The sequence below is a fragment of the Rhinolophus hipposideros genome, assembly GCF_964194185.1.
Source record: "Rhinolophus hipposideros genome assembly, chromosome: 9".
Taxonomy (NCBI): Eukaryota; Metazoa; Chordata; class Mammalia; order Chiroptera; family Rhinolophidae; genus Rhinolophus; species Rhinolophus hipposideros.
This window is the reverse complement of record NC_138055.1, coordinates 7,575,929-7,595,467: the sequence shown is the minus strand read 5'-3', so window position 1 is coordinate 7,595,467 and position 19,539 is coordinate 7,575,929. Positions and strand designations below refer to the sequence as shown.

The 19,539-nt window shown below is 43.4% G+C and overlaps 1 protein-coding gene across 2 annotated transcripts in view; it reads left to right on the top strand.

Annotated features, from left to right (window-relative positions):
* The first annotated feature begins 261 nt into the window (after positions 1–261).
* GRAP2 (GRB2 related adaptor protein 2) overlaps positions 262–19,539 on the top strand; it is a 46,498-nt gene continuing 27,220 nt past the window's right edge. For both annotated transcript variants that reach the window (XM_081058877.1, XM_081058878.1), the window contains exons 1-2: positions 262–386; positions 18,357–18,448. In XM_081058877.1, coding sequence (XP_080915003.1) covers positions 18,371–18,448 — 78 coding nt within the window. In that variant the 5' untranslated portion in view covers positions 262–386; positions 18,357–18,370. The remainder of the gene's footprint in view (positions 387–18,356; positions 18,449–19,539) is intronic.

The following is a 19,539-nucleotide window of genomic DNA, read 5'->3' as shown; positions in this document are numbered from 1 at the left end:
GCAAAAATGACAGTTAGCTCCATAAGCCCTCTAAAAGAAAAAAGAAAAAATGCAAAAGAACAAAAGAACCTCTAGCAGAAGGAAGTGGCTATGGTTTTTTCCTGTGCACCCGAGCCGGGGGTGGGAAGATTTATAAAAGCATTCTATGCTGGGGAGGTTCATCTAAGTCTGAGTTCCTCAAGGGTTGGCTTGAGGAGCTGTTAGGAAAATTCACTGCCATGCAGGAGTCAGGGGACTGTTTTTTATTCCACTGGAAACTGTTAATGAGGACTGCGTTAGCAGCCCCTTATCGCTTTGCCTGATAAAGAGACAGCAGGTTCGCCCAAGCAATTCTGGAGCCCTGATCACTGCCAATTAGGGGAGCATTGTCTGGCTGACATAATCAAGTGAGTATAATAAATATATTTATTGTGATTAGAATGGGGAAGGAAGATAGAGAAAGATTAAAGCAGAAGCTGCCACCCCTTGCCGGGCTCCAGCCTGGATCAAACTCAGTGCGTCTGTCACCAGGTGCTTAGTAAAAGTCACTGGCTTTCTGAGGTGGAATGCACAGTTGCGAATTCAGGGCTAGAATTGTTTTTTCCCAGAAGGGGCCCGCTCTTCCTTATTTTTCCTCCTCGCTTCTTCCGTTTTTCCATGTTCACTTCTCCAAAAGATGAACAGAGTGCAGGAACCAGATGCCACGTTGATCACATTTTAATTCTGCCCTGTCGCCCATGCCACCCCCCACTTTGCCTACCCGCAGTTCAGGGAATAGTGCTGTGACAAGACTCACCACAGACTCTGCCTGCCTGGCTGTGCAAGGCCGCGTGGCATGGGGTTTATCTCATTGGGGACTTGTGGAACTTTCGTGGGAATGTCTGTGATGTGTCTCAGAGCTGGGGTAGAAATACCCTGATAAAAACAGTCCCCTGCAGCGGACTAGATATGGGAGGAATTTCTCACATTTCAACAGCTAAAAAAGGCTAAAAAAAAGAGGGCGTTTAAGTCTCATCTGGGGGCATTCTTGTCTGACTCGGGAGTGGGGTCTGTTTAGGCATCTGTACAGACTTCAAAATGCAGGCTGCATCTCTTCGTCCCCAAACAACTGGCCATATTGTATTGTTATAGGAGAGGTGGATGACAAATCTGGTCTCATGACTGAATTTCAACTCCAGTCAATGTAGAGCCAGTCCATTGAACATGTGACTTCTTTTTCTTGCCCTTGACTATTTTATAACAGGCATTTTAAAGCTGAGTTGATTTCAGCTATTTCCTCTGCCCTCCTCATGGGTGTGCTGCTTTATTTGGTGCTTGAGGGCTGAAGAGGCTTTCCACGGGCTACAACAGAGTAAGAAACCCCCTTCCCTGGGTTCTCTTCCCTTCACTTTGTCTTCACAATGTCAAATGGCTCTCAGCCTGTCTTCTTGACTTTGACAAACACTATTTTATTACTGGTAACACAGATAAAATATGCGACAATGTAAGGGAAAGTATAGATACACAAAATAAATAAGGGGCCGGTGTAGGAGAAAGGTCATTCATAGAGATCACTCAGCCTAAGGATATCTGACTACTCTTATTCAGCCTATTCCTGCTAAATGTTTCCTTCTTCAGCAGCTCAGAAATTGTCAAGGTCAAACTTTTCAGCCAGCTACCAGAAACATGTATTTCCTTTGCTTTTCAGATCATAATGGACAAAACACTTCTTTCTTCTGTCTTCTACCTCTTGCCGAATACATTGTTTTTTGAGAACTAGCGCTCATTTATCTCCAAGAGAGAAAAGAAAGTCATTCCATATTGACCTGTTAACAAATTATCACTTACAGTGAAAATACAGAAGAACTCTCTCCCTCTGTTAATAAATGGGTTATTCGTCTGGGCTGAACCTGGCTGATGGACAGCCACTATTCCCCAACCTGGCTTAATTTTTCCCCGTTGCGTTTTGTTTCCTTGTAGCAAAGAGAATTCTCCGTTCTTTGTTTGAGTCTCCTTTAGAGGAATGGACCTGTCTCCTCTGGGTCTGTTTCTTTTGTGAGCTGGTTAGATTAAACCCCTACCATTTACCGAGTAGCCTGTTGTGTTGGATGCTCTGCGCGTTTCTTTGAAATCCTCCCTACTTGAAAATTGGACAAAGTCACTAATCTGAATGCTAACTCCCTCCTAACCCATTGTTCTTCTGCTGTGTAAATGGGGGCATTACATAGCCACGGATATAATGACCAGCAGGACCTGGCTGGTAGAGCAGTGCAGTCCTGAACACCTTGCTTCTCTCTTCCGAGTCACACAGTCTTTGTTATAAATGCTGATGGGAACAACAGAACAGTCTGTTCTTTGCTGTTCTCCATAACGAGATAAAGCTACACAGAGACTAAAGAGCCCTGTCTAACTACATCATGATGGTACAAATTACACGTGGCTGTAAGAAGGTATTTGGGGCCCGAGCATTTAGGTGACACTTATGTGTTGTATTTGATGCAAGTCATTTAGTTAAGGGGATAAAACCTCTTGGACACACACAAGGCTCTTGACCTGGTTGGACATTACATTTTACATCATTTTGATTCTTTTTACTCAAGGTACGTCTTGCTAGGAAATGGTAAGAGAGGATAGCAGTCTTGGTAATAATATTGTATCAATGTCAGTTTCGTGGTTTTGATACTGTACTGTGGTGCTGTAAGATGTCACCAGTAGGGTGACAGCAGGATAAAGAGTACAGGGGAATTCTCTGTACTATTTTTGCAGTTGCCTGTGGGTTTATAATTATTTCAAAATAAAAAGTTTAATGAGAGAGAGAGAGAGAAGAGAGAGAGAGAGACAAAGACAGAGACAGAGAGAGAGAGAGATTGAGAATATGAATGAGGCGGGAGTCAGGAGAAATGAGTACTCATCTTGGTTTTAGTTCCTGGCTGGACAAATATTTACATTTTGTTGATCTCTTCCTCTCTTTTTCGCATATAGACTTTGTAAGCAGTCAGGTATAAAAACCAGGGCTCATTTTTCTACAGACGAGAAGAAAGAAGTAGGCAGAGCTAAGAGAACCCTGCCAACGACCATTAGAGGTTTACTTCCTGCCTTTCCCCACCTGCTTTACTGACACAAACTTACCTTCTTCATACATCCCTCCCTTCCCATTCAAGGGGAGATGCCTCGCCTGCTGCTGCAAATGAACTCCTTCACCTGCACAAGGCATCCATTTCTTCCTGCTGCTCCAAAGGCTCAGTGCTTCTCCGTAATCTTCCCGTGTGGGTTCCTTCTCACCTGGGGTTTTAACAACCATCTGTAATCAGAATAGCTCCCAAATGTATATGTCTACCCAGACCTTTTTGCTGAGATCCACACCTCCATATTCACCCTCTTGCTGGGAATCTCTACCTAGATGTTTCACATTTCAGATTCCTTCCAATTTATCCTTTCTTCCTATATTCCCTTATCTCGAAAATGTTACCACCATCTACTGAATTGCCTGCAGCAGAAATGAAAGAGCCATTCTAGATCCATGCGGCTCAGTATGGTAGCTGCTAGCCACATGTGCTCTTAAGTACCTCAGAAGTGGTGGGGCCAAACTGAGATGCACTATAAGTATAAAACGCACACCAGACTTAGTTCAGAAAAAAGAATGCAAACTATTTCAATAATATTTTACACTGATTTCATGTTGAAATGATATTTTGGATATATTGGGTTAAATAAAACAAATTATTAAACATAGTTTACTTCTTACTAGAATATTTAAAATTAAGCGTGTGGTTTGCATTTTACATTTCTATTGGACAGTGCTGCTTAGACTTATCCAACTTTTAGTCACTCCCAGTTGGCCAAAATGTCACAATGATTCTCTCGAGTCAAGACAAGAGACATTAGTTAAGCGCACAGGTTGAATCTGAAGCCTGGCTCCACTATTTGTTGATGTATGTGAACCTGGGTCTGTACGTAACCTCTCTGAGTCTGTTTCTCATCTGTCAGATGGATATACAAATAATTCTACTTCTCAGGTTCTTGTAAGCGTTAGATGATATGTAGAAAGCACTTCCTATGGAGATAAAAGCTTGTGCAAAGGTTCAATGTCAAGGGAAAGAGCATGGCCTCTCTTGATCATTATTCAGGCCCTCATCATGTCTAGCCAAGACTACTACAACAGTTTCTCCATATCCAGTTCACCCTGCTCTCCAGTCTTCATACTGCCAGCAGATTAAATATTTCTTAATGCGAATATTATCAAAATTTTTAGCGATTCCCCATCACCTTTGGGAAAAAGTCCAAGTCCTTGGCAAGCTACACAAGGCCCTCCACGGTCTGCCCCTGCTCCCATCACCAATCCCATCTCCCGTCCGTCCACACGGCCATGAAACTAACCAGGCTCCCCAACTCCAATTTGCATGCACCGTTCTCTCTATTTGTGCTGTCCATGCCCTCTACTTGTCCACAGGGCTCATTTTATTTGTCACCTCATTTGGGAAGCTGCCCCTGATCCCATCCCAGGCTGGATTAAGAACCACTCCTCCAGGTTCCTCTACCACTTCAGGTTTGGCTCCCTTGTCACCCCAGTCTCACTTGTTTGGTTGACTTATCGGTCTGTCCTCCAAGACTATGAGCCAGCTGCAGTCTAGGACGGCTCTCCTTGCTGAGCAGTGCCTGGCACAAAGTAGGGCCCGCTAAGTGTTGGTTGAGCAAATACATAAAGCATAGGAGATACTGAAAAAGATAAGGAGCGTGAAAGCCCGGTGAGGTCAAGCAGCAGAAAATCTGAGGATTAGCCCCAGGAGAAATCGCCGCTACCTGACCATGCAGAGTTCAGAGAGAGAAAAGAATCTGGGCAAGGAGTCAATAATGGAGGATTTGATGTGAAAGACAATGAAAAAAAGAGATTATGAAAAGAACAGAACCACATTTGGTACTGCTGGTGGTTTAGTAACTTCCTCTACAATGGTTCCAGGAAGAGACAAGGCTCTAGGAAGGCACAAATTATATAAAGAAAGGATGAGGGAGGAACAACTAATTTGAGGATTATTTGTCATCAGTACTAGATACATGGTGATACAAGTAAATGTCAACCTGGCCGTTGCGTGATGGGACTAATAATTTACTAGGGCTGGTACCTAGGAATTTTTTACTGTGGTGCAAATGCCAAGCATGGAAAAATGTGACAGGTTATAGATATGAGAAAGCAGACAATAGATTTGAAAATAACAATGTGAAATGCCAGAATAATCACAAGAGGAATATCTGAATATGTAAGAGGGCTTAAAGGATTTCTGCTTTACTGCAAGTATAGATTACAAGAAAATTCACTTATAAAAACAGAAATTTCGATATATAAAGCCCACTTATCAAAACACATACTATCCCAGAATGCCAAATGATGAAAGGATGCCTTTTGATCCACACGATATTAAAAGTTACAAATAACACAAGGAAGGTAGAGGAAGTAGGAAGTAGGACATTTTGTGGCTCACAGGATACATGAATGAGAAAATATGTGCTTCCGTGTACAAACCACAACCTTCACAAGAACACCTAACGGCTTCATTCCAAGACCTCAGGTCTCATCCCACAGGTTAACCCGCTTCCCGATTTTCACATACGAAATATTATGGGATGGGCGTTGTGTGAGGGGAAAGATCAGTGGGCAGACTGGAGAGGATAGGGTGAAAAGATCAAATGATTCCTTGCCTTTCTTCTTAACACTTTGAAATTTCCAAAGAGAAAGTAAACATTTGAGATGTACTAGAAAACTGTTGGGTGTCTGAATTCCAACTGAACTTGGCAATCTGTATGTCATCTAGCAACCCTCCTCGGTGTGGTACGCGCTTTCTCATTCACGCTTCCCGAGAGCCGCCACTCTCAGTCAATGTTGACTACTGGTGCAGAAAGTGGCCATAGCTGACGACTATTGAATCCCATTGTGTGGCAGGCACACAAATTATTATTCCTGTTTTAACGATGAGGAAGCTGAGGCTCGGAAGATTAAATAATTTGCTAAGAGTCACCCAGATAGCTAGTGGTAGAGTCAGGCTTTGAATTCTGGCCGCCTGACTCTAGAAGCCCATGCACTTGCCCACTGCATTTGATATGGCAGCAGTACCAAGCAAGGGGTAGGTATATTGAGTCCCCCAGAAGAATAAAAGCAACTGAGAGCACAGGGTATGACAGGAGCCAGCCCTGAGTAAGGCCTTAAGGGAGCAGTCGAAGTCAGGCCAGGTGCCTTTGTTTGTTTAAGTTAGAAAAATATGCCCCTAACTTTAGACAGATCCAGCCCCACACTAGGACTCACAGCCTGATTAGAAGAGCACCTGATCGGCTTGAACCTCCACTGCAGTCTCAGCCAAGAGCCTTGTGCAGTGAACAACCTGCACAACTGTACATAGTAGCCTAAAGCACATTGCCTGGGGTATGCGGTCTTCTGGAATCAATTTAGAGAGACAGAATGCGGAGAGATTGCTCAAGGCCTGAAATGACAACAGGAGAATCTCCAGTCGATCTGGAAGGCAGTGGATCTGAATGTGCAAATGGCTCTCATTAAGTGTTTGTCAGAAAGCTTTGACACACAGGGGTCTTTGCTCCCTCAAGCAGGTGTAACAGGGTACAGGGAGAATGGAGCATGGAAGGTAAGGTAACAGCAACCTGTTTAAAAGACACAAGAAAAGGAAACTCAGCAGCCTGGAAAAGAGGACAATGAGCAGGGTACAGAAAACACGAAAGAAGATGAATTTCTTCCACTTTGCATTTCCCCAAGTATGACCCTCAAAGGAGAGTTGACACTTTCCTCATTTATTTTCTTTTCCTAGAGGGTTCTTAGACTGGCATATGAGGAAATGGCCACAGGCCCGGCACAGTGATTTCAGCAAGGCATTTTGTTGTGTTCTTCATGATACCCTAGGGAACAAAATGCAGAAAGACAGGCCAAATGATAAGTGCTTAGTCTGGTGGGTTTGGATTGATACTCAAAGAATGTTGATTAATAGGTTAAGACCCCCAGAGGGAGTCTTAAGTAAGAAACTGACTTCTGAGGTAACCAGTTTCTTTACGACCACACAGCTGGTGAGGGAGGAGTCAGGATTCGAACCTAGCTCTGCCTGACTCCAAAGCCCATGTTCCATTTATTATGGAATAAAGACCGAAATGGCCTTAAGTTTGCTTGTGAAAAAAAAAGCATCGAAAGAGATAACCAGAGGGTAGGAATACAAATCTATGTGGCAGATGGAAGAAACTGCCAATGGGGGAGGACAAAAACAAGATAAAAGTCAAAAAGATTAAAGGTGAGCCTCACATTTTGGTTCCAAAAAATCCCCTGCAGAAGTGAAGAGGCCTGGCTTGACCCCTCTGCATGCTGGGAAACACTTGGGGTTTTGTCATAGTTGTTGTTTAAACTCCCCAACAACCAACAGCGTGACACATGATTAAAAATCTACTGTACAGATGAAGTAATTAAATTGTCCTATTCTACTCAGCCCGGCTCAGACCATATCTTGAACACGGGGTTCAATTCTAGGTAACAATATTGAACACTGAAAAACTGCAATGTGACCTGAGGAAAATGACCAAGGGAGCAAGGAGTCTGAACCCTGTTACATAGAGGGTGGTGGGGGACCCAGGGGATATTCTTATTTGGGGACTTGTGAGCACCATCTTCATATAGTCAGTGTTTTTATTTCTGGGGGCAAAATTCAGACTGAAAATTATAGTGAGACATTTTGGTTTGATATCACAATTCACCAAGATGTTAGTCCACTCCTCCCATTTGCACCCCGCCCCATGCCCACGCTCTGTCATCCCAATAAAGTAGGGAAAAATTGGGCCAACTTTTGGGGTCACTTCGAACTTTGAGAACCTAAGAGTTAGGGCCCTACTTGATCAAAACTGGCAATTAAAAAAAAAAAGAGTACTACTTTAAACAAGGCAAATACAGGCGTTCCTCAGTTTAAGCAAACTCAAATTAAGACCTAAATTTCCAAAAAAAATGAGACTATTCTAATTATTCATTTGATGGAAGTAATTTGCAATATCATTCCTTTTATTGGCAGCTTTTTAGTACCTTTATGGGGAGACTTGATATATAAAAATGTAATTACCTCCAACTTTTCAGGAAAGACATATCGAATGAAGCAATGTTATACAGGTTATGTCTACTTTTGCAAGCTTTGTGACCAGCGAACTGAAAAATGACGTTCATTCCAATAATAAATAGGGGCTTGGGAACATAAGTAAAAGTGACAAGAAGAGTAAAGTAGTTGTGGTTATGCAGTCATCTACTCTACCTTCTGTGCTTTGTCCAAATGAGAATTAAGGTAGGCCAGATGGTGAGGGAAAGGAAAGAGGATGCTGAGTGTATTGTAACATTTGTGAATGGTGTTGGTATCTCAGCCCTGGTGACACCAGGGCAAGACCATGGAACCTTTCAAATATATGATAAATGAGCCACGCATTCTAAGCCCAAACCAATAGAAACAAACATGAATGAACAGAAGGGAAGAGAAGGAAAAGAGACCGTAAACCCTGGGGATACCTTTGAGAGGTAATCATGATTTGAGTAGAAAATAGACAGTGATTTAAAAAATGAAGCCTACAGATTTGTAAAATGTCTGTCTCTTTCTCCCATTTACACTCACATCCGCCACTACCCCTCCAGCCCTTCTTATAGGGCTCATTCAATAATTTCTGATTCTGAGTGGGTATTTTTAATGCTTCATTCATGTTGGGGTTTTGACAGCACGATTCATGCTGTCCCTGTAGACAGTTGTTACTGTTTTAGGAAACCATAAGGATAAAACGAGGAAATGGCGTTGGATCCATCAGTCTCGCAGCAGAGTGGGACTAGAAGAAACATCTCCAGAGGGTTAGTGGGCTCTCTCTGTTTCATTTTTTTTGTGGTTTGGGATTGACGTTTTCTTGTGTCATTTAAATAAGAAAAGTATAGGGGATTTCAAAACAAAAGCATTTTAGACTTACTTTTTCTAACTAGGGTTCATGATAAGTGAGTAATGTTTCAAGGAGAAAGGAAAAGAACTTGAAAAAAGCAGAATATATAGAATATATTGTAGGGATAGTTGATGGTGGGAAAGGTGAGAAAACCATCACAGAGACAGAGAACACTGGACGGAGAGGGAAGGAAAAGAACAGAACAGTAGCTTGTAAGTTTATTAACTAAGATTGTTTCCATTTCTGCAATTGCCTCAAAGCACATGATTGCTTGGTCCAGGTCAGCCAGGTTTATTGCAGTCTTTGCCTCTTTGACCAAGGAGTGATGGGCTTGAATTTCACGGGAATGAGAGAATTGTTGCCATCAATTTCTTGGCTGCAGGACAGCCACCCAGGAAGGTTCAGGGGGCCCTAAGCTGGTTAGCAATTATCCTGAATGAGTGCAAGCCTTTCATTATTTCACTAGGACAGGCAGAGGCCTCGTGGGGTAAGGAGTCAGCAGACGTGTACTCTCATCCTAGCCTCAGTTTCCCAGCTATACAAGGTGAATGGTAATAATAATACATCTTGCAGAGGGTGACCATTTGTGAAGCCCTTGGCACGTGACAGACCATCTCAATAAATGGAACTTAGTCTTAGCTGGTTGTTTCTAGACTTTGGTGAGGCTTGGTCTGGGTGCTCTCCCAATGTGGCGGCCCCAGGGCTTCCTGTTTAAAGAGAGCAGGGCAGTGACTGAGCTCTGGGCTGACCGCCAGGTTTAGAAGCCAGATGAGTTTTCTGTTTCGCAGTCTCCCATTCCCCACTTCCTTTTGGTTAGTGCTCTTTTCTCTTTCCTTACTGGGTTGTCTTGATTACCAGGCATTGTACCTTCTGATGAATTGCAGCCAGGGCTCCATGGAGAGTAGAGAGTAGCTAGCACTAGGCCAGGGTGAGTGAGGAAAAATGGGGACTTGCTGAAAAGGAGTACATGCTTGGTGGATATCCACTTTAAAAACTGTTTTGAAAGTTTTTCTCTACAAGGAAGGATGGTAGATAGCTGAGATGCGAAAAAATGCTTTGGAGAAAAATGTTAAACTGTCAAACACCGATTATGAGCCGAGCATTCAACATCCTCTTCCCTACAACTCTGGAGTCCGGGTTATGATCTGGATTCTTGAAGTGGAAACTGAGGCATGGCGAGGTTAAGGTTCCCCAGCTACCAAGTAAGCAACAGATTTGAAACCAGACCTGTCTGACACCCACAGCTGCTGGTAACCTCACCTTGCAAAGAGTGGCAAATTGGGAAGAAAAGGATTGAATTTGCTTGAGTTTGATAGAATACATATATTACACTTAAACAAAAAGATATTTTTCTTACAAAAAGTTTGAGGGCAAATGAGATTTTATGTGACGTACTTTGAACTAAAAGAAGTTATGTTTTATAAGTCAGATTGGTGTTGATTAAAGAATGGGGTAATAAATAATCAGAAGAAGGAATATAATTGAATATAACAAAAAATAATTTTAAAAAAAATCAGAAAAAGGAAGAACAAACAACCCTTTGTCTGGGCAACCCTTTATAGGGCAAGAGAGGAAAGGGGACCTGCGAGAGGGGGGAGAGAGGGGAGGGGCAGCCTCCTGATTTGTCTCCTCCTCTTCTACTTCCCTGCCCTCAACATCCCTCTCACCCAAAAAACAAAAAACCTTACGCAGGAAAAGAGGAGCTAATTGAAAAACAGGAAAGCATCCTTGAGACCAATGAAATTGCCCTAATCCACAGTGACAGACAGGAGCCTGCTGAACAGCAATTTGATTAAATAAGGATATAAGGGATTTAGAGGGACTCTTTGGTTGTGTAAAGTTTGTAAGTCCTTGAAATATATTTATTTGCCTTCCAAACCTAGAAACCAAGTGCCTTCTAGCTGGGGAGATGGTTCCCACTTGGGAAATAGGAAGAAATGTCCAGGCAAGGCCAAAGCGGGGACTGAAATCCTCAGAGGCTGGCAGAGGGTCTGCAGGAGGAGCACTGCAGAGAGAAAGTGAGGTGGTTAGGTCTTCAGATCGGGATGAATATGGGCGGCCTCAGTGAGGGGCGATGGACTGAGCTGGAGGCCCGTCCCAGACTGGGGGCAGAGAAGAGCTCAGCTCGCCTGCTCACTCTTCGTGTCTCACTCAGGAACCCACTGCCCATTAGTTACCTGTCATCAGAGAGAGCTCTGTTGCTGCTTTCCTCAGAAGTGAAGCAACCAGGAGATGAATGTTATGTGGGGAACATACATGCACAGATAGATGGGAATACCCTGAAGCTTCTTTCGTAAGCCGCCTCCTTGTGGTCTCCACATCTAGCATCAGCAGATGCGCCATGAGGAATTATTGTTCTCGCACAAGCTTCGGCGAGCCCCTCCAGTTCCACGTGGTCACCCCTGCCAGTCATGCAGGGGATCTGTGCTTTCCTGGGGCTTCGGAGGGGGACATAACAAGTCTCCTGGGAACAAGAGGAAACTAAGAATGTGTGGAAAATCATTCTAAATGGACACTTGCACAAGGTACTAAAATCTCAACCAACCAGCCAGAAATGGTTTGGTGGCGTATATTTTGCTTCTCTTGGTTTACTTTGGTTGCAATAAAATCAGACATGTTTATATCCCATGGAGAGAGCTCCTGTGGAAACAGGCCAGGTCCTCCTGAAAAGGCTGTTTATTACCCTGGGATCCTGAAACTAGAGAGAGGTCCTAAATGCAGGACTAAAGAGGTCCTGCAGCTGACTTGGAAGGTCCAGGTGAGCATACGAAGTGTTGGTTGGAAACCTTTTAACCCTTTAAAAGGGTTATATTCTTGTTATATAGAATACAGAGTTATATTCTATTCTAAGAATATAACTCTTGTTATATTCAAGAGTCAACTGATGACCTCTCCCAAGTGTGTGTGGCTACCTGCAAGCTGGGTCATAGCTGCCACAATCCAACTCGCACTTCACCTTCTGCACCTGCCCACAGAGCTGAGTCTCCAGAGAAAGCAGCAGAATTCTAGTAGAATAGGGTTTGAGGGTCTCTATTTTAAAGGCTCCAGAGGGTGAGTTAGAAGTAATTCAAGAGCAGGCACAGTAGAGCAATATGTAAGCCTTGTGAGATATTCAGGGAGACGGTTAACATTTCCAACATGGCCAGCTGATTAATGGTCTCCTGTTAGCAGGGATTCTGCTGGTTTAAAATAGAGCAAAAATGTTGTCATTTGAGAAACTCAAATGAGGAAGCACCGGCCCTTAATCTCTTGGTCATGCTCAGCTTTTTTTCTTTTTCTTTTTTCAATTTCTTTCCCAGAATAGATTGATTCTGGTCTCTAAAAGGCTAAACAGCTGCTGGCAGGTGAGTTCTAGGTAGTTATCCATCCTACGCTTACGAATTTTCAAGGTTAATGATTTGTGTCGAAACTCCTACTGTATGTGTCCTTTTATCTGAACCCTCCAGGTGTGGCTAGAGCCTTTGTGCCTTAGTTTGTCACCTCTTACTGGGCATTGGACATAGGAACAGGATGCTGAGATAACTAAGGCAGGAAGGCTCCAGCCACAGCTGGAAGGTTCAGACAAAAGAAAAACAGCAGAGGTTTCAACACAGATCATTAACCTAGAATCAAAAGCAGGAGTGAGGGACTAGTCACTTGGAGATGAACGGGGGCCACCTTTTCAGGAAACTCAGAGGGAATTTAAGCATCAGGAAATGTGTAGGAGCAGATGACTTCCAATTCTTTTCCATCTAAGCAATTCTGTATTTTATGGGTTTTAGACTCTTGAATTGTTAAAATCTAAATGCCTTAAAACACAAGAGCCAATGAGGACAATCGCCAAACCTGTCTAGATAAAGTTTGTGGGGACTCAAGATGTAAAGAAGAGTTACAATATGGAATCCACGGTGTGGGGTGCACCATTGCCCTCTATTGGATTCAATAAATCAGGCCTTTAGTGGGAGTGCTTGTTTCCTGATCTCTGGCTGAGTTTGATGAGAAGCCAGGGCACCTTTACATGGGAAATTAATTGATGCTTGTAAAGGGGTCCTTCTATCTGCCGCCCCTTCTCTGAGGAAATCAATGACTGTTGTAACTCTGATGGCAGGTCATTTGTCATGTTTTTTATTCTCTCAGCGTACAATTACTAAGAGTCTCCTAAGCACTGACTAGGTATTGTAGGGAATCTAAGAGTAACTAACAACACCAACTACTGTAACTGTTGATTGGATGCCTGCTGTGCACCAGGTTCTTTGTACACATTAACAGGCAACAGCCCCATGAAGTAAGTGTGCTCATTCCCATCTTATGGATGAAGAAACTGGGCATGTGGGGAGTAAATGGCACGTCTTAGAGTTAAGTCCAGATCCATCTATTCCAAAAGCCCACGCTCTATTCACTAAGGTACCTTCTCCTCAAGAAGTTTACCGACTATTAGCGGAGACAGGATACAGATATAAACGTCTATGCCAGGGGCTGACAAATGACGGCCAGTAGGCCAAATTTGACCCATCGTGTATTTTTGACCACAAGTGGAGATGGTTTTTACATTTTGAAATGGTTGGAGGGAAATCAGAAGAAGAAGAGTACTTTGTGGCATGTCCACATTATATGAAATTTGAATTTCAATGTCCATAAATAGTTGTATTGGAACCATCTACACCCAAGGCTTCACTCTTCTCTCCAGTGGCCTCCCTGACTGCAACAGCACAGCTGAGTGGCTGTGGCAGAGACTGGACAGCCGTGAAGCCAAAAGTGTTTACTCTCAGGCCCTTACAGAAGAGGTTTGACGGTTCCTAGTCTATACACCAAGGTAGAATGGGATATATCAATAGGAGAGGTTTTTCAAAAGGGTTTTGAGAGTTAAGAAAAGGGAAACTAATATTTATTTAACCCAGGCTGTGAGGTGTTACAAGGGTTATACAAGAGTGCTTTGTTTTAAGACTCAGTGACAGGAAATCCAGACGTTAAAAGGGATAAATTAAAAGGTAGTGATTTGCATAACAAATTTTCCTTTTCATTTTGTAAAAGGATTCACTATCGGGTTCCTTTATGGAATGAGCTTCCCTAATGCATGCTAATATGATTCCATTTACAAACTATTCATGATAACTTTTCAAGAACATATCTATTTTGTACAGTGAGGCTGGGCTATAATCTTTTTGTACAGTTTTCTACTGAAAAGTCACAGCACTGACCCTGTCAGTTCCAGTGGGGAATAAGCCTCTGCCTTCTCACTGTCTCCAGTAGAAAGGCTGTGGATTCCAAGGCTCCACAGAGGTGAAGTTCTATGGTTGGTATCATTTGACATTTTTAGCCAAGCACCTCTTGGTAGCTGCAGCCAAAATCCTAAAATGTAAACTCCTCGCTATTCCCTCACGTCATTTCATGCGCAGGATAAATTCACACAAATTACGTTTGTTGCTGATGTTCTGGTAAATATGCTGCAAGCAATACAGTTGACCTTTGAACTACAGAGGTTTGAACCCTGCACATCCACTTATACAAGGAGTTTTCTCGATAAATACCCGTACTGTTTTCCATCGAGGTTGGGAGTCTACCTTGCATGTGGAGGCCACTGTGTGCTTTGGTCACCCTTTTATATGGGGGACGTGAGCATTTTCAGATATGGGGATCTGCAGGGGGCCCTGGACCCAATCACCATGGATATTGAGGGACAATTACGTTTTGGGGAGTCAAAAGTTAAACGTGGATTTTTGACTGTCAACACCCATACGCCCCCCCCACGTTGTTCAAGAGTCAACTATCTACTTATAAAGAGCAGTGCTTCTCTCTTTTTTCAAGGTATTATCTTAGCTGAATTACAACATAAACTGGGGCAAGTCATATAATCTTCACATTAGAGCTCTCCCCGGAAAAATAGGAAGTGGTGTCACTGATTCAATTTAGGACCTGGCTCCCTCTTTTGATGGGTCCTGAGCCTGAATCTTCAAACAGCTTTGTGATGTTATGCAATTGCTCGTTTTAACAGATGCATAAAACAGAAACCTTGGTTATTCATAGCCAGCTTAGGAGGAGCTGAAATCTTTCAAGCAGTTTCTTGCCTGGTTCCATTTTGATGGTAACCACCGTGTTTCGGAATACGTCCACGTAATCTTGCTTTCAAATAAGGGATATTGTAAAGAACTGTGTCATGGCTTTTGTTTTCATCCTCTGTGGTGACTATATTACACAAGTAGATAAGCATTCCTGGTATATAGCCTGAATATTTTTCAGGTTTTTGGGTGGTACAAGAAGCATGAATGGAAATGCAAGGACAGAGAAAACTGTGCCGGGGGAAATGCTGTGTGGTGTTAGCCTGTGGTGAAGCAGACCTGTTACAAGGCTGCTGATGGATATTCATGCCATCCCTAAAAGGAGAAATGAGACAGGTGCAGAGGGCTGATGAGAAGCAGAGGTAGCCGTGGGGGCACGGTTCTAAGGTGGAATTCCCGGACAAATGCTATTGTCAGTGGGGTTGGAGAGGGTAGGCGGAGGCTGCGGGAAGCAGATACTGTCACTTCTCATTCACACTCTATGGCACGTAGCATTTCGGTCATTTCTAAAGCTGATCACTGGCAGGAAAATCATCTGGGAGAGTCTCTGAAGAGATGGCTCTGTCTTCATCTCCCCCTGAGGTCAGAAGCACTGTTATTGCAGGATCAAGAAGGCTCCGTTGCATTCTGGAATTCTTAAGGCAGTTTCTCTCTCTCTCTCTCTCTCTCTCTCTCTCTCTCTCTCTCTCTCTCTCTCTCTCTCTCTCGTCCTTTTCTATCTCGAAATTGTTGTTATCATGTTTACATCTTCATCACAGATATATATATTTTGTTTCCCAGATGCGGTGTGCAGTGGTGGTAGGTACACATTATAAAACAAAAGGATAAGCTATGTTACTTCAGTTTTCTTTTTCCCTGGTAATTTAAAACTTTTCAAAATTAAAACTAATGGATATAGAAAAATGGGATATAAATGTCCATGCAGTTCTATGATCAAACAGAGACCGAGCCCTAGGGGTGGCACATTTACTGTTCTCTGCTACTATTAGGGAAGCAGAAAATGGTAAATTCAAGGGAAGAATTTACAAAGCCCCGTGATTTGAACAAAAACAGAGCCCACCCCACTCCACCCTGAGCATCTCCCTCCTTCCAAACAGGATCTGAACAGATTTCATTTCTCAAATGGAAATAGGATACAAGCAAATTTTTTCAAAGTGATTTCATGAAGAGTGGGCCTATTTAATTGGGGGTTTCTGAGCCAAGAAATAATATTATTAGCTGGGGAGCTCTGGGATGTGCCTCGGTCGTTGGTTTTGCTGCGCCACCTGCCTCCGGGGGGAAGGGAGAGAAAAGTGCCACTATTCAGAAACCATTTTAGTTCTGCCTCAGCCTTTCACTGAAGTGACTTAGAGCCAGCCTGGCCCAAGCATCCAGACCTGGTCTGAGTTATATGTAATGTAGGAAAGATCTTCCCAAGCTCAAGGTCATATGTAGAGCACGGCTTGCATATTTTTTTCATCCCTAATTTATGTGACTTTCTAATATATTTAGCATTTGCCTCCCCTTGTCTCCATCCTGCTTATTAAGGTAACTTTGCATAGAAATGGGATTTTGGTTTTCTAGACCATTCACCTAACACTTGATCTCTGGAGGCATCCAATGTCTGCTGGTGATGCCCTGAGGGTGACCCACAAATCCCGTATCTTAATGTGATGCAAACTGGAGGCAAGGCCTTAATTAGGGGAAGCTTTGAGTGTTAAAGTAATGGGGTGAATCAAATCAGCAAAGACATTTAGCATTCACTAAGGAGGGCAGAATACACCTTCCTGTTGAGTGGGTCATTCTAGGTCACAAAAATTTTCATTTGCCTTAGTTGGACGGATCTTGAAGAAAGTGTACCAAAAGTGTACATTTTTTTTGGTTTGGAAATAAGTTTTGACTGGTGATAAAGCTCACACAGTTAGCAATGACATTTTACTTTGGCTCCCGAAATATTTTTTGCTTAATCTCTATCTTTGGGATTGGTAATATTCATCTCTACAAATTGCCTTTGGAAGACCGAGGAAATGTGAAAAATCAAAAAAATGAGCTCCTTGCTATCACCACCATTGCAGTCAGCTTAAATCCCCTGATCGCTGCCTGCTGCACCCTCCTACCAGTAGGCAGCCACCGTCCTATTTACCCAAAATCCTGGCAGAAATTCCCACTGAGAGGACAACTGTAGTCCCTGTTTACTGGTCACTTAAACACAATTAGGTTTGGGGTTTACTAACCTAAAGGGTTTCATTCTTGGGCAAATTTTGCGAAACATAAATGCCAAACAACAGCTTTCAAGACTGTGCTCTGGCAGTGAGCCGTCTTAGCAAAAGATTTGAGGGTCATGAAGAATAAACACCAAATGTCAATGAGAAAAGTTTATAGGAGATGGGAGAAATCAGAAGAAAAGTTGTGCTGATTTTGGCCTGGCTACCTTTGCTGAGGATAAATTCATTCCATCAAATTATGTTAAGACATAAATACGACTTAGTTTTTATCTTGTATAACATTTTGCATCTATTATTTAATTTAATCTCATATCCTTATTTATTTAATATTATGACCCCCCATTTTATAGATAAGGAAACTGAGACTCCAAGGTTTAGTTACTTGCCAACATAACACAGCTATTCACCAATAAAATCAGGACTCAGTTCTCTTTGTTTTACACCCCCCACTGTCTCCTCAAAACGAACAAACAAAAAGACTATATTTCATTTGTAGGCTGACTTATTTATCTTTACACAGGTTTCATCTATTACTAGGAGAGGTCAATATTTTAACACAATTCAGAAATATTAAAGTGAAGAATTTTCGAAATGTACTTGGCTTACACTATAACAATACAATAAGGAATCTGACTAGTTGAATACCCCAACTCTAAAACCAGGATGCTTTCTCCTCTCAGACCATGCAGAAGGATGGAAGTTCCCCATTGGCCAGTGCTGTCTAATTCTCTTAAATGATTCAGATGTAAAAAAGACAGCGGCATCTGTCTAATTAACGCTGCCGGTTTAACTGTAGCTGCCAAGGGACAGCCTCTGGACCGTGTTTACAGAACAGTCTTTCCAGACCCTCAGGCCTCAAGTTAGACAGGATAGCAAGTGTTCTTCCTTTTTTATCAACCAGAAATGGAGATGCCCCAGAAATGGTGACAGGCCAGGACAGGCAAAGGGAGATGAAAGGAAAGGGGTAAGACATCGCTGTTTTTCATTTCCTGCTTCTGGCATCTGGAGATTCAGAGAATGATGCCAGGAAGCAGATCCTAAAGGCTCCGGCAGCTCTTCTCAAAAACAAAAATAAGCACTGTGCGCCTGCGCCTCCATCTCCAGCCTGGAGACATTCGACCCCTCGCCTACCACCTGCAAAGATGGCTGTGCAACACCATCTGCTCTGTCGCCCTTCTCCTGGCAGGAAGACACAATGACCACGTTATTTCTCTTCCAGCTTCGTGTTACAACATGGAAGCCATCGCCAAGTTTGATTTCACCGCCACAGGTGAGGATGAACTGAGCTTTCACACTGGCGATGTTCTAAAGGTAGGTGATGGGGGACGCCCCGGGGAGTTTCGGTTCCTCTGGTCTGGTCACTGTGTTAATCTAACAATCCATGCCTTTGTTTCCTAAGCAGGACACACAGTTCCTTTCAAAACGAGAAGTTCACCTCAACCAAAAGGGTTCCTTCTGAGCACCTGTAGGCCATCTACCAGGTCAGGCGATGGAAATTTAGTTCACATAGCCACCATCCTTGTCCTGAGACGCTCGGGGTCTCTGGAGGGGGAAACAAATCCATCCAAAGGGCTCTTAGATGTTCTTGTCTAAGAGCTTGGGGAGCACAGGTGAGGGAACAAGTGATCCTACCTCCAAAGATGGGTTTGTGGGAACGTGTGACGGCATCAGTTGTCAGGGATGCAAGGAAGGTGAGTTGGGCTTTTAGCTAGAGGTCAGAAATAAGCAAGCCCACGCGGACTTCTGTGAGTGTTGTGAGATTCAGCATGGCTGGAACGTAGAAGAGGATGGAGGGTGGAGACAGCTTGGGAAAGGTGCTGGCGGAGACATGGCTCAACAGAGGCCGTGCACACCCAGCCACTCGGGCTTCTTAAAAGCCAAGGCGACCTTGGACAGTTCCCAAATGTCATGCCCCACACTTACAGACTGCATCTTAGCCCGTTTTGTGCAGAAGAGCACAAGGCCTTCAGGAGGCCGCTGGGGAGTCTGTGATGCTAGTGCCCCCCCCCCCCCCCGCGCCCCCGCCTGGCCTCAGAGCAGCCGCAGGCATCCCGATGCCTGGCCCTCAGCAGCCCACATGGGGCCCTGAGGCCACCACTGTCTCACCACTAAGAACTACACTTGCTATAGATAGAACTTTGTCAGTACATGAGAGGGCGACTCAGAAAGTGTCCGTGGAACACAAACCAGGTAGGAGGACTTGGTTTGGAACTTGAACACGCCAGTATTTATCCTTGTAACTGTTCTCGTCTTGCAAGATCTAGTAATGTGGTTGCAAAAAGTGTGCCTTCAATGTTGGAGCTTCTCAAGGTCAAAATGTCCTTGAGCAGCTGATCCAGGAAAAGGTGACCTTCATTTCTTTGGGATCTTACCAAGGTCACAAAGAAATCTGCCACATGGCG